The 15,145-nt window shown below is 45.3% G+C and overlaps 2 protein-coding genes across 5 annotated transcripts in view; one reads left to right on the top strand and one right to left on the bottom strand.

Annotated features, from left to right (window-relative positions):
• Positions 1–7,768, bottom strand: part of SAFB (scaffold attachment factor B) — a 49,209-nt gene extending 41,441 nt beyond the window's left edge. For all 4 annotated transcript variants that reach the window (XM_066344817.1, XM_066344818.1, XM_066344819.1 and 1 more), the window contains exons 1-2: positions 7,439–7,768; positions 3,095–3,179 (exon numbers count right to left, since the gene is read on the bottom strand). In XM_066344817.1, coding sequence (XP_066200914.1) covers positions 3,095–3,179; positions 7,439–7,627 — 274 coding nt within the window. In that variant the 5' untranslated portion in view covers positions 7,628–7,768. The remainder of the gene's footprint in view (positions 1–3,094; positions 3,180–7,438) is intronic.
• A 206-nt stretch (positions 7,769–7,974) lies between these two features.
• The window catches only part of SAFB2 (scaffold attachment factor B2), a 40,427-nt gene continuing 33,256 nt past the window's right edge, over positions 7,975–15,145 (top strand). Inside the window, exons 1-3 of the mRNA XM_066344798.1 lie at positions 7,975–8,270; positions 9,415–9,502; positions 15,048–15,112. Coding sequence (XP_066200895.1) covers positions 8,085–8,270; positions 9,415–9,502; positions 15,048–15,112 — 339 coding nt within the window. The 5' untranslated portion in view covers positions 7,975–8,084. The remainder of the gene's footprint in view (positions 8,271–9,414; positions 9,503–15,047; positions 15,113–15,145) is intronic.

Below are 15,145 nucleotides of genomic sequence, written 5' to 3'. Positions count from 1 at the left end.
TCCTCTCACTGACCACAAATGAAAGAGGTGCCCCTTCCAGAAGTGCGGCGGCAGGGGGGGGGGGGGGGGGCGGATAAATGGCCTCAGGGGGCCGCATGCGGTGGGCCATAGTTTGGGGATGCCTGGTGTAAACAATATCCAGCACGACAGCATAACAGCCTTTTGCAACCTAATCAGGAAAGTGAAGTGGGGGGTTGGGCAGACTGTCAGCTTACAGCCAATTCCCCACACCTGTCCCCCAAAAATCTAAACTCCAAAAACCCTGTTGGTTTTTTGGTCCTCAACAGGCACATATTTCTCTGGAATACCATAGGGCTCACCTGAAAATCTTCTAGGGCACACACTTTGAGAACCACTGCCCTAACATGTTAAGTGACAAAAAGGAAATGTAAAATATTTTATATAAGCCCTGCCGGTTGGTAGAGCGTCGGCCTGACGTGCAAGACTCCCGGATTCAATTCCCGGCCAGGGCACACAGGAGAAGCACCCATCTGCTTCTCCACCCCTCCCCCTCTCCTTCCTCTCTGTCTCTCTCTTCCCCTCCCGCAGCCAAGGCTCCATTGGAGCAAAGTTCGCCCGGGTGCTGAGGATGGCTCTGTGGCCTCTGCCTCAGGCACTAGAATGGCTCTGGTTGCAACAGAGCAACACCCCAGATGGGCAGAGAGCATTGCCCCCTGGTGGGCATGCCGAGTGGATCCTGGTCAGGCGCATGCGGGCGTCTGATTGCCTCCGTTTCCAACTTCAGAAAAAAAAAAAAAAATTTTTTTATATAAAACCTATTTATTTTATTTTATTTTTTTATTTTTTTTTAGGCACACTCTTAGGTAAGAGGTGCCTTTTTTTTTTTTTAATTCATTTTAGAGAGGATAGGGAGAGACAGAGACAGAGAGAGAAAGAGAAGAGACAGAGAGAGAGAGAAGGCGGGGAGGAGCTGGAAGCATCAACTCCCATATGTGCCTTGACCAGGCAAGCCCAGAGTTTCGAACCGGCGACCTCAGCATTTCTAGGTCGACACTTTATCCACTGCGCCACCACAGGTCAGGCTAAAACCTATTTTTTTTAAAGCAAAGGAAAATACATGCATGCAAGTGTGTTCGCATCTTTATGAGTTTGTGTATATATATATATATATATGTATTTTTTTTTTTTTTTGGTATTTTTCTGAAGCTAGAAACGGGGAGAGACAGTCACAGACTCCCGCATGCGCCCAACAGGGATCCAACCAGCACGCCCACCAGGGGGTGACGCTCTGCCCACCAGGGGGCGATGCTCTGCCCCTCCGGGGTGTAGCTCTATTGCGACCAGAGCCACTCTAGCGCCTGGGGCAGAGGCCAAGGAGCCATCCCCAGCGCCCGGGCCATCTTTGCTACAATGGAGCCTCGGCTGCGGGAGGGGAAGAGAGAGACAGAGAGGAAGGAGAGGAGGAGGGGTGGAGAAGCAGATGGGCACTTCTCCTGTGTGCCCTGGCTGGGAATCGAACCCGGGACTTCTGCACACCAGGCCGACGCTCTACCGCTGAGCCAACCGGCCAGGGCCTTTATGTATATATTTTTAAATGACTGCGTACACATAGAAAAGTCTAGGAAAGTATGCTCAACCTTCAAATAGGATTCCTCCTGACTGGGAAGGAACCTCCACATTTTAGTTAATATGTTTGTATTTCTGAAAACCTTAGTACAAATATGTATGTACGTATGTATGTATGTATTTTACAGAGACAGAGAGTCAGAGAAGGATAGATAGGGACAGACAGACAGGAAGGGAGAGAGATGAGAAGCATAAATTTTTTGTTGTGGCACTTTAGTTGTCCATTGATTGCTTTCTCATATGTGCCTTGACTGCGGGCCTTCAGCAGACCGAGTAACCCCTTGCTCAAACCAGATGAATCCGTGCTCAAGCTGGCAACCTCGGGGTCTTGAACCTGGATCCTCTGCATCCCAGTCCAATGCTCTATCCACTGCGCCATCGCCTGGTCAGGCAGTACAAGTATTTTTTAGAGGAAAAAGAAAGCAAAAAGAAGATCCACAGGCTCCACTTCCCCCCTAGTACAACTGTCTTTTTCTCTGTTGATTTTCCAGTCCTCTTTGTTTGGCAGAGGCAAAAATGCACAATTTATTATGGACAACAGAAATAAATGACTTCATTCCAAGGTGAGGTTAGGACTGCTCTTCTCCCAGAGGTCAGACTACACAGTATGGCTGACATTGGTACCCAACCTAAGTCTTTCTTCAACACCGGTCTGGAAATATGACTTCCATTTTGTTTTAGAGCCTGAGCAACAAAGCCTCCAATCACTCTAAGGACCTTTTAGAACAGTCCAAATGCCCAATTTTAGTTGATTCTTTCTTAAAATAGTAGTTGAATGTTACTAAATTACTGAGTAATTACCAAGGTGTAAGAAAAACAAGATACAGCTCCTACCCTCAACCATCTGGTTATGACATGAGGCAGAATGACATAAACGAGAGATAAGGAACTAGACCATGGCAGAGGACCCAAGGAGACACAAGTTGCTATTGGTAAGATCGGAAGTTGTCTCTTGATAAACTAGGACGTGAATGCAGACAGATGGGGAAGAAGAGTGGGCCAGAGTGCAGAAGGCCAAGAGAGTGAACCACATATCTGTGACTTGACAGAAGCCCAGAATATAGTAGAGGAACGCACTGGGAGAGGAAATGGGAAAGGGAGGTTTGGATCAGATGATAAGGATCATTAATGCTATGTGGAGATGGCTTTTATATAGCAGGCAGTTCTGACAGCAATGTCTGTAAAAATGACAACTATATCTTGGACAAGAAGCATTTAAAAAGGAAGTTAAGACTCAAGTCATCCTAAATACTCTCTACTTAAGAAAGGTTAAGGATCTGGATAAGCAAAGGCTACTGAGAAACCTACAGAGGAAAAGAAGTGTAAATAATCCCTTTTATCCTCTGAATTCCTAAACAGCACAGAAACAAGATATTTTCGAATGGTCTTAAAATGTCAGGCTTCATTCCAGGTCCCAAACACAACCAAGTAAATGAGGCATATAAGCATAGAAAGTAGTTTTGAAGAAAGCTCTTAACATTAGCAGTGCTCATAAAATCCTTGATACCTTTGCTAGATCTCTTTGATGTCTTCTTGTTTCCTTCAGAGGTAATTTCAATTTCGTCAGGATTACCCCCTTCATCTTCAATTGCCTAAAGGGAAGGCAAAAGAAAAGTTCACCACAAAAGTCATCACAGCCTACCCTGTGATGGCACAAAGCTTTGACCTGGAATGCTGAGGTTGCTAGTTTGAAACCCTGGGCTTGCCTCGTCCAGACACATACAAGAAGCAATCAAAAAACAACTAAAGTGAAGCAACTATGGATTGATACTTCTAACTCCACCTCCTCCTATCTTAAAATCAATAAATAAATAAAAAAAATTTTTTTGAAGTGAGAACAGGGGAAGCAGAGACATACTTCTGCATGCATCCCAACTGGGATCCACCTAGCAAGTCCCCTATAGAGCAATGCTCTGCCCATCTGGGGCCACTGCTCAGCAACTGAGCTATTTTAGCAACTGAAGCGAGGCCATGGAGCCATCCTCAGTGCCTGGGGCCAACTTGCTCCAACAAGCAATGGCTGCAGGAGGGGAAGACAGAGACAAAGAGATACAAGGGAAAGAGGAAGGGTAGAGAAGCAGATAGTCATGTCTCCTGTGTGCCCTGACCAGGAATCAAACCTGAAACACCCACATGCTGGGCCGACTCTCTACCACTGAGCCAACCAGCAAGGGCCAATAAAATCTTAAAAAACAAACAAACAAACAAACAATAAAACCCCACAGAGTTTTGACTTTCACAGACACTTTGGGCTGCTGATCTGGAAATGCATCATACCCAACCCCACCATTCATTCTTTCTCTTGCTCTGTCTACATGGTGAAACAAAGGCTCTGGAATTAGACTCTTTCAGTTCTAAGCTGTGCAGTCTTAAACAGATCACTCTTTGAGTTTTCTACTTGATAACATGGGGCTATATAAAAGTACTTACCTTAAGAGCTGTGTGAGAACTCTACAAAGCAAGCACTGATCCTTCAGCTTATTTTTAATATTATCACCACAATCTGGTTCACCCTATATCCAGGCTCAATGGAAATCAAAAAGGGAAAAACATACTCTTCAATTTCCTAGACTTCAACCAGCAATGTGCTATCTGACCTTCTCAGAACCCCCTCTCTATGCCATGCATGCACTCAGCAATGCCTGTATAGAATACTAACACTCATAGACTAATTTCCCACTGTGTATGGCATGAAACAAGACATGACATGTATTTCCCCATCTATGACTGATTCCCAAGGTCTTGCTCTCAACCACTAGGGGATCCACCTTAAGGGATACAGAATTATAGGAAGCACTTGGCAAACCCAGCCTCCACCCCAAGATCTTGTCATTCACTTCAGCAGCCCCATCCATGCTCAGCAAATCAGTACTGAACATGTCAATGATGTAAGTACTGAGCTTCGTATTTAGGTTTTACAAGTAACTCCTTCTCTTTTTACTGTACTATCCTCTGAGCATAATTTTCATTTAAACCCACTTCAAATATTGCGTTTTATTTGTAAACAGTATCATATTCTCCCAGGAGTTTCCAGTTTGCTATCTGAACTCAGAATGGGACTTGGGGGTCCTGTACCTATGCACGTAATCTGTATCAGACTCAAAGAAAATCTCTTCCTTCCCTCTGAAGGCAGAGCCAGGAGGTGGAGTGGGAGCTCTGGCCCGGAATCAGGGAACAAACAACCAGAAAGTTCCCTACCTCTTGCTAGGAACAGACAATTCTGACCACTAAGAGAACAGAAGAACTGCTGCAGACAGGAAGTGTATACATTTCATCCTCAGGATATCTCTGGGGATACAGTGTTTACAGGGTCATCCCTATGGAAACTGAGGGCTCTGAGTCATCCTTACAAACCTTGGCCAAATTACACTTTGTGTGTTCTCTCCACCTTTTCCTCTTTTGCCCTTCCAGGAAAAATAAACCAAAAAAGGGACACACACTGGATGACAGAAGTGAAGAGAAAAAGAAGATTAGTAATTCCAATCTTGCTTGGGTAGGGTAGGAGATGAGCACATCAGCTGACAGTATTTATACAGTGCCCACATCCCTAGAAATTAAGAGGGAGAAGTCAGGGTGGATTTGTCCCCTCAGATGACAGTGATGAAAGATTCCTGAAGTCACACACCAGTCTCAGCCACCAGCCTGACAAGAGGGTTCAATGTCAGCTTATCAGCTTTGCAGGCTTACAGACTGTCTGAGGGGAAAAAAGATAAAACGTCCAATTTGGTTCTGATGACAGGAAACCTCGGTGGCTAAGAATATGGACTGTATCTCCCCAAGTGCCAACCTTCAACCTCCTTGAGTTTTGTCCAGGTAAACGTTTTGGGTGAGTTAGGATCCACAGTAAATTAATAGAGGAAATTAGTATATGTAGTTAAAGAAATACAAGCTCTAGTTATAAAGGTCCCAATTGGCCTGGGCATATCAACTCATGAAGCTCCAGCCTCCTTATCTGAAAAATAGGAAATACAGTTGTCCCTTGCCATATCGCGGTTCACTTTTCGCAGTCTCACTATGTTGCTGATTTAAAAATTGTATGTATCTAATTTTGTGTGGCAGATTTTTTTGCTATATCGTGGGATTTTGCGATATACAGTATGTTCACTGGTGAGTACCCATATAGAAGAGTGTAGGGAGGGTTTACAAAACCTTAAAATATAAACAGGCCCTGGCCAGTTGGCTCAGTGGTAGAGCGTCAGCCTGGTGTGCAGGAGTCCCAGGCTTGATTCCCGGCCAGGGCACACAGAAGTGCCCATCTGCTTCTCCATCCCTCCCCCTCTCCTTCCTCTCTGTCTCTCTCTTCTTCTCCCGAAGCCAAGGCTCCATTGGAGCATAGATGGCCCGGGCGCTGGGGATGGCTCCATGGCCTCTGCCTCAGGCGCTAGAATGGCTCTGGTTGCAGAGGAGCATCGCCCCCTGGTGGGCATGCCGGGTGGATCCCGGTCGGGTGCATGCGGGAGTCTGTCTGACTGCCTCCCCGTTTCCAAATTCAGAAAAATACAAAAAAATATATATATATATTATATATATATATATATATATAAACAAAATAAATATAAGGTCGCTACTTTGTGGATTTTCACCTATTATGGGGGCATTTGGAACCTAACACAGGGACGGAGGAGGGGACTCCTTTGTAATCCCTACTTAACAGCAATTGTTAGGGAGCTGGGGTGCAATGAGCCATACACTACATTATCTGCAGGGGATGGGAAATATGTGTCAAGGCTGAGAGGTCCCAAGACAAGAGGAGCTAAGAGAAAAAGAGATAGAAAAACCACCAGAAATAAGGAAAACGTTAAGGAACATAAACATTTACTTAACTCATGTTTTTCATACCTATCCTTCAGTACCCCTCGAGGTAGTGATTAGAAGCCATTTGGCAAATGATACATAGTGGCACACAAAAAAATTAATTGTAACCATGTTCATATTCTCAGTGTTTACATGTGCCAGGCAACACGCCAAACCCATTTCTGGCCATCTCAGTTAACCCTAAAATTAGGCACTATTTTTTTCCGTATTTTTACATAAGAAGAAACAAGCTCAGAAAAAATTAAACGTCTTCCATGCCAAAGATCAGGCCACGGAAATCTGATAGTACCCTAAGTCCTGTCTCACACTCTGCCTGCCTCTTGGGAAAGTCCTGAAGCCACCTCTGTATCCTCCCCCCGTCGGTCTTTCAAGGTTCTTGGTCACCAACGTAAATTACACTTTCTCTCCCGTCTCTTACACCCCAGTCAGTGATGGTCAACCCCAAACTGGCTTTTTTCCTCCTTTAAATATTTTCTTGACACGCTTACTTTATAAGTTAGTCTGCTCGAGGTTTGTTGACCCTAATGGAACAACGAATATCTGTCTTTCCAAAAAAGACCCCCGCGGCTAGCGGGGCACAGGGAATCAACCAGTTTGGGTTCAAATCCCGTTGGCTCCTCTCTCCGAACGTGTGACCTTGGCCGAGTCCCTTGCCTCACCTAGGAAGTAAGGATTTCAGGGCTCCCCATCCACTCTTAGAGGCTGGAAAGAGACAATAAAAGGAAAGCCCTCAATGAAATGGCTGGTACGCAAAATAGAATCAATGTAACTCGCCGTTTAGAGTTGCGAGGCTGCGGCGGCTTTCCCTTTCCGCGTTTAGATTTTTATTTTTCTCGCCCAACTGCGGCGCTGGGATTTGAACCCGGGCCCTGCTGGGCTCGCAGCTCCCTCTGGGGCCTAGGAGAAGCGCGGAGCGCCAGGCCGAAGGCAGGCCACAAACGGGGCCGAACGCGGGCCCCGAGGCCAGAAGAACTCAGTCGCGGTCGCAGGTATCACCCGACCCAACTCTTGCCAATCCCGAGGGCCCCAACTTCACCTTTCTGAGCCTCTCCATCAAAACGCTCTTATTGCCGCTCGAGTCCAGATTCCGTTTCTTCAGCTCCGCCCGCAGGTCGATCACCCGCAGGTCGCTGAGGCGCCGCGTCCCGGTCTCGGACGAGGCGGAGCTCAGAGCCGTTGTGCCCGTCGCACCCGAATCGCCTAGGCCTGAGAGAGTCTCCGCCATTCCAGGGACCCTGGTTCCGCCACCCACTTAACGCAGAACCGGGCCGGTGTCCTCTCAGCTACTAGCACAAAATGGCGCTGCCTGCCAGAGAATTGCTCCAGTCTCCCCGCTCGCCTAGCTTCTGCGCAGGCGCACCTAGCGGAGGACCCACTCTCGAGCATCTGCAAATGCATGGTGAGAGCCCTGGGACATGTGCGCAGGCGCGTTGCGTCTTACGGCCTCCCGCCGCGATGGTTGGTACGCATGCGTGCTGCAGATATGGCGCCTGCGCGTTGTTGCTGGGAACTTGCGGTTGGTCGACGCGCTAGCCCGCTTGCTGCTAAGAACGCATGCTCAGCCGGAAAGCGGGGCGGGAGGAAGTGAGTGAGTTTTCCTCTTAGGCGGCGCCATTTTGTGCTCAGAGCCGCTACAGCAGCTGGCGCTGTAGGAAGTAAGTACTGGAGACTGGAAACTCGGCATGGCGGAGACTGTTGGGGGGCCCGGCGACTCAGGTTCTGGTACGGCTGCTGTCGGTCCGGTCACCTCAGAGGCGGGGACGCGGCGGCTCAGCGAATTGCGGGTGATCGATCTGCGGGCGGAGCTGAAGAAGCGGAATCTGGACACAGGCGGCAACAAGAGTGTCCTAATGGAGCGACTCAAAAAGGTAAGGTGGATCAGGGCCCGGGACCCGGGGGTGGCTCAGGATATCGGAGTATGCCCCTGCGTGGACCTGTCATCGCGATTCTTGGATCCGGGCGTCTGCGACCCGCCTCCGTCTTGGCCGACCCCTAGCCCGAGGTGTCGGGGACCAGGGGGCTGGGTTGTGTGACCTTGACCCATCACCGCCTCTCTCTGTATCTTGTTTATCAGCCAGTTGCTTCAAGTGCGCTGACAGCCCACTTTTTTAACCATAAGGTAGCCCGTAGACTTCTTCCAAGGTTCGAGTTTTAGACTGGGCTTTGTGACCTTGGACAAGTCCTCTTTGAGCCTCAGTTTCTCTCTCTAGAGAACAGTTGACTGAAGGACCTTTGCGACCTTACGGGAAAAGGAGCTGTGCTTGTACCTGCCCCCAAGAACTTTGCGTTTAGATGCCCTGTCCCTGACTGCTTTTTTTCTTAGGTCTTCTGGCTAACTCCTTGTCATATTGGATATGTTTGAGATATCACCTCCCCAGTCACCATCTCTAAAGTGCAGCCCCACCTGCCTGTCCCTCTTTCTCCGTCACATCATTCTGTGTTTGTGCTCCACCTCACAGCACATAACGTAAAGTTGAAAATAGGGGATTGTCATCTCTCCAACCAAAACAAGCTCCTTAAGCGGAGGGAACTTGTGAGTTCACTGTTGAGTGCCTAGACCTGTGCCAGGCATGTAGAAAGCACAGCAGTACCTCCCTCCACCCAGTCTGTTTGGTCTTTCCCCCAGAGGTAAAGATGGCTGTGGAACACCACTCAGCCCTTTGCCCATACAGACTAGATACAAGCCTCTTGTTATTATTTGCTACATTGTTAACTTAAAACTAGAAAGTTGGGCAACTGTTTCAAGGTTAGGGGCCGTTTTAGAACTGGTCATTGACCCTGATTCTGGAGACCCAGTTCTCACACCCCTTTGTCTTTTGGGCATGGGGCCCAGAGAGAACCATGTTATGCTGGTTTTATCCTTTGCCTTTTGGGCTTGCAACCCAGATAGCAGAACCAGGCTTGCTCTTTGCAAGGAAGGGTTTGCCTTTGTGTGCCTGTAAGTTGTTACTTACAAAGAACAATGTGTGCCCTGCAGCTCTTGATAATGTAAGATTCATCTCTTCCTGACAGGCAGTTAAGGAAGAAGGACAGGATCCTGGTGAAATTGGTATCACATTGGACACCACAAACAAGAGGACGGCGAAGAGATGTGTTAAAGGTATCCACTGTGGTTATTGCTACTTGAGGCCTGAGTGTGTGTTTTGAAAGCTTACTTAGAGAACTGGTTTTTTTAGCGCTCTTTACTGTTCTCTAGGGCAGGAGGAGAATGTCTTTGTGTGTCATTGTTCTCCATCTCATAATTAGGCTTGCTTTTCACCAGCTAACAAATAGCTCTGTCAGGGTGCTGGAGGAGGATGCCAAATAATATTAAAGTATATACTAAAATCATCTCAACTCTTGCCATTGGTATTAAAAAAGAACTAGAGTAAGACACTTTAAAAGCTGCCCCAACTGGTTTGAGCAACTGAATGCACCTGCTTGGCTTCCTTCCTGGTTCATAAACAAAAAATAGGACTTAAATCAACATCTCAAGACTGAATAGAACCCTGCTTCTCTAGGATCCAAAATAGATCGCAGTATTTGTACCCAGCCTATGTTTAACCAGTGTGATTTTTTTAAATTGAGATATAATTCAAATATCGTGAAATTCACCTGCAGTCATCACCAGTATTTAAGTCTAGAATATTTTCATCACCCCAAAAAGAAACCCCCATGCCCATTAGCAGTGACTGCTTATTTCCCCAGCCCTCAGCCCTTGTCAGTATCGAATCAACTCTGTCTCTGTAGATTGGCCTATTCTGGACTTTTCGGATAAATAGAATCATACAATACGTGGTCTTCTTTCTATGACTGCCTTCTTTCACTGAGGATTACGTTTTTAAGGTTTATTTATGTTGTGCCATATATCAGTTCCTTTTTATGTCAGATACCAGTTATTTTTGGAAGAATTTAATTTCATAAGATTTTGAAACATTGCTACCCTCATTGGGTGTTGTCCTCATTAGATTTTTACAGTGACAAGGACAATATAATTCAGGCAGTGGAGAATATTTGCTTAGAAAGAAAAAATAAATTTAATTTGTAGCATTTTAGCAATCTTAGTTTACTTTTTTAACAGCTTTTCCTAGAAGGGCTTTTCTGTAATTCATTGAACTTGTTAAAACTTGTACAATATGAAGGAAAAGAGAAAATAAATAATAAACTTATACAATATAAGTGTTTTGAAAGATAAAAATTTTTAGTTAGGTTCCATAAAGGTATTTACATTACATTTAATTTTAAAACGTCAATGTGTTTTATTCTGCTCTTGTATTGATCTAAACTTAAGCTATAGACACTAAGTGAATACAAACTATTAGAGACTGGTAGACTAGTCTACAGCAGGAAAAATACAAATATCTCTTTGTGCTTCACCATTAAGTTATCTATGGTCTGAAAGTCTGGTTTATGAAAGCTATGAAACAAATTAGTTTAAGATTTTTTTTTTTTTTTGGCAGAGAGAGTCAGAGAGAGGGACAGACAGACAGGAAGGGAGAGAGATGAGAAACATCAATTCTTCGTTGCAGTTCCTTAGTTCATTGATTGATTTCTCATATGTGCATTGACCCGGGGGGCTACAGCATAACGAGTCACCCCTTGCTCGAGCCAGTGACCTTGGGCTCAAGCTGGTAAGCCTTGCTCAAACCAGATGAGCCCGCACTCAAGCTGGCGACCTCGAGGTCTTGAACCTGGGTCCTCCGTGTCCAATGCTCTAGCCACTGCACCACCGCCTGGTCAGGCAGTTTAAGAATTTTTAATGAAAGTTTTTAATGTATATGCTCATTTAGAATTGGTGAAATTCAAGGCTTACTAATGCAAATATTCTTGACTCCTAACAGGGCTCTTTACATCATTAGACAAACTGAGCCTTAGCTGGGTGCTCTAAACACCTGTCTGAAAGTCTGGATTAAAACTTAGGTCAAATCAAAACTATATGGAGTTAGCATTTTGTCTGGAAAGTTCTGGTAATCACTTTCATTGGTATGAAAAGAATGTTTGTACCAGTATAGCTCTAGCCCTGGTCCTTCCCCCTTCCTTTTTCAGAGAGGTCTCCAACACCCAGAGAAGGCATTGGTGGCTGAAGTCTGGGGGCAGAAATAGCACCTGCCGGTTGTTGAGTTAGCATATTCTTTGGAGGTGTCTGGGCTCATGGTTAGTGATATAAAGTGCTAGATCCTTATTGGTACCCTGGTTGAAATTGGGTCCTCGAGATAACATAAAAGTGATCAGGAGGGATTAACCATTCATTTTCCAGAATCAGTGCCACAAGGTGGGGCTAATTTTGGTAATTCGTGAGTAACTTGCCTTTTCAAAGTAAAAAGTAGCTGAACTTAGAAAAAACTTCCTCCTTTAACTCAGAACAAGAGATTACTCCCCTTACTCATATAAACAGGTAAAATTGTGGAAGACAGGTGGATGTGTTTTGAAAGATTAAAATTTTGAATTAGGTTTTATGTGGGAAACTAAAATCTGATTTTCTGGTTTCTGCCCTCTTGCCTTCCAGCCCGTTTCAGCTTTTAGTTAGCAGAGCCCAGGCTTTTGGGCCTGGGGTGCAGCCTGTCTGCCTAGCACTTGTCATTCCACTCTTTACTTAGGGCACTTTTGGTGAAGCTTTAGGGTGTGCATCTCTCCTGTTTACATCCTGTGTGGGCACTGCAGGCTACTATTTAGAGGCCTAGAAATTGAGTGCAATTGCCAAACATTTTTAAACAATGTATATCAGCTTATGCTGGGTTTAAATATAATGGGAAATTAGACAGCTGAGTTTTTGAGTCCCAGCTGTGGAGTGGAACCAAATTCTTACCTGCCAAATGCAGATAACAAACCTGCTAGTGTTGCGGGGAGTGTTTTTTTGTTTCTTTGTTTTTTGTTTTTTTTTACAGAGACAGAGTCAGAGAGAGGAATAGATAGGGACAGACAGACAGGAACAGAGAGAGATGAGAAGCATCAATCATCAGTTTTTCATTGCGACACCTTAGTTGTTCATTGATTGCTTTCTCATATGTGCCTTGACCGTGAGCCTTCAGCAGGCCGAGTAACCCCTTGCTCAAGCCAGTGACCTTGGATCCAAGCTGGTGAGCTTTTGCTCAAACCAGATGAGCCCACACTCAAGCTGGCGACCTTGGGGTCTCGAACCTGGGTCCTCCACATCCCGGTCCGACGCTCTATCCACTGCGCCACCGCCTGGTCAGGCTTGTGGGGAGCATTAAACAATAAAATACAGGGAATACAGTTCTGACATGTAAGAAAACCACATTTTTTGAGTGATTACTGATAATAATGGTGAATCAGATAAAGTGTAGACATTATAGTTTGACTCTTTAGTCAGATGTTGAGGATTTTTTGTTTTGTTTTGTTTTTAAATTTTTATTTATTTATTTATTCATTTTAGGGGGGGAGAGAGAGAGAAGGAGGAGGAGCAGGAAGCATCAACTCCCATATGTGCCTTGACCAGGCAAGCCAGGGTTTTGAACCGGCAACCTCAGTGTTTCCAAGTTGGCGCTTTATCCACTGCGCCACCACAGGTCAGGCAGATGATGTTGAGGTTTTGTATGTTGAATTTTCTCATTTCAAGTTATAAAAATAATACTCTAAGATATTTTGGGAAATGTAAAAAGTACATGTGTGAAAATAAAATGATCTCTAATTATACCTTCCAGTATTTTAACCAGCATTCGTGGTTGCCTCAGTCATCTTCATCTACATGCATCGTCACACTTGATTGTATACAAACATACATGTGCTTTTTAATAAAAGCATATCTACATGTTTCTTTTTAACTTTTTGGGAATTTTACCTTATAATTAAATATTTTTTTTCATTGATTTGAGAAAGAGAGGGAATGAGGGGGAGAGAGAGAGAGAGAAAGAAGCATCAACTCGTTTCAGTTAGTTATTTGCTCGTTGATTGCTTCTCATATGTACACCGATTGGGGGTCAACATGAGACCTCTGGCGAACCTGTTTGACACTTTATTCACTGAGCACTTGGCCAGGGCTATTTTTCTTTTTCCTTTTTTTTTTTTTTTTTTTTTTTTTCATTTTTCTGAAGCTGGAAACGGGGAGAGACAGTCAGACAGACTCCCGCATGCGCCTGGCCGGGATCCACCCGGCACGCCCACCATGGGGCGACGCTCTGCCCCTCCGGGGCGTCGCCATGTTGCGACCAGAGCCACTCTAGCGCCTGAGGCAGAGGCCACAGAGCCATCCCCAGCGCCCAGGCCATCTTTGCTCCAATGGAGCCCTGGCTGCGGGAGGGGAAGAGAGGAAGAGAGAGACAGAGAGGAAAGCGCGGCGGAGGGGTGGAGAGGCAAATGGGCGCTTCTCCTGTGTGCCCTGGCCGGGAATCGAACCCGGGTCCTCCGCACGCTAGGCCGACGCTCTACCGCTGAGCCAATTTTTTTTTTTTTTTTTTTGATTGCAAGACATTGTATGGTGTACCACAGGGTTTCTTAACCATACTGTTGAATAATTCTTTGTATTAGGGCGCTGTCCTGTGCAATGTGGTTTGTTGAGCAGTATTCCTGGTCACTCCCTACCCACTAGATAGATGCCCGTAGCACACACCACAGGTGTGACACCCCCCCACCCAAAATGTCTCCAGATATTGCCATATTACAGTTCATTCTCTCCATGCTGGTATCCCACAGATGAAAAAAATGTGCTGTGAAATTTATTTCCCTTTCAGATGTTTAGGCTGTATATACTTTCTAGATAGAATAAATACCTATGTTTTGAATTCCTTGTCAGACATTTTAGTGCACATCCTAAGGGAAACACCTGGAATAAAGAGCATGTACATTTTTTTTAAGTGAGAGGAGGGGAGATAGACTCCTGCATGCGCCCAGAATGGAATCCACCTGGCAACCCCCATCTGGGGCTGACACTCTAACCAACCAGTGCCTGAGACCAGTACTCGGACTGAGAATCCTCAGCGCCCGGGGTCAATGCTCAAACCAATCAAGCCACTGTCTGCGAGAGGGGACGAGAGAGAGAAGGGGGAGAAGGAGGGAAAGAGAAGCAGATGGTTGCTTCTCATGTGTACTCTGACCGAGGATTGAACCCAGGATGTCCACACACTGAGCCAGCACTCTATGCACTTAGCCAACCAGTCAGGCTTTCAATACATGTGGAACCTCTCCTTTCCATCTAGCTCCCCTTAGGAATACCTAGCATTAACTGGAAATAGTTCTTTTTGCAATCATAACACTCAGGATGACCATGGACTTGATGGTAGCCTTTGCCTTGCAGAAAATAGTTCTTGAGGTGAAAACTGATAAAAAAAAGCAGTTGGCCTGATCGAAATGGTGCAAATGGGAAACCAAGTTAATAATTCAGAATGTTATTTGAGATTGCAGATTTTTGATTACTGGATAGATGTTACATTTTTAAAGTTATGTTTGTTGAAAAATGTTTGTTATTGGAGTGGTTTTGAAATCTTTTGAGACTCTTAGGTATTTTATGCAAAATCAGACCTCTTTGATAGTATTACAGAAATCCTAGATATCATTGTCTCGATGGAGACAAAATTACACACAATAGAATAGGGGGACCTCTTCTAATTTCCTTGTTTCTTGTTCTCAACAAGACTGAAAGCCTATCGTTCTGAATAAACTATGAGGCCAGACCTGAGTGTTATTTGATTGAACAATTATTTCATAATTAGGACAGAAAACGGAAGAAGAAAACACAGAAGACAATGGGCTGGAAGAGGATTCCAGAGACGGGCAGGTATGTAGTATGTCGGTGGAGCTGGCGGCAGGA

Source organism: Saccopteryx leptura, chromosome 1 (assembly GCF_036850995.1).
Source record: "Saccopteryx leptura isolate mSacLep1 chromosome 1, mSacLep1_pri_phased_curated, whole genome shotgun sequence".
NCBI lineage: Eukaryota > Metazoa > Chordata > Mammalia > Chiroptera > Emballonuridae > Saccopteryx > Saccopteryx leptura.
The sequence above is the reverse complement of the archived record's forward strand: the minus strand, read 5'-3'. Positions and strand labels throughout refer to the sequence as shown.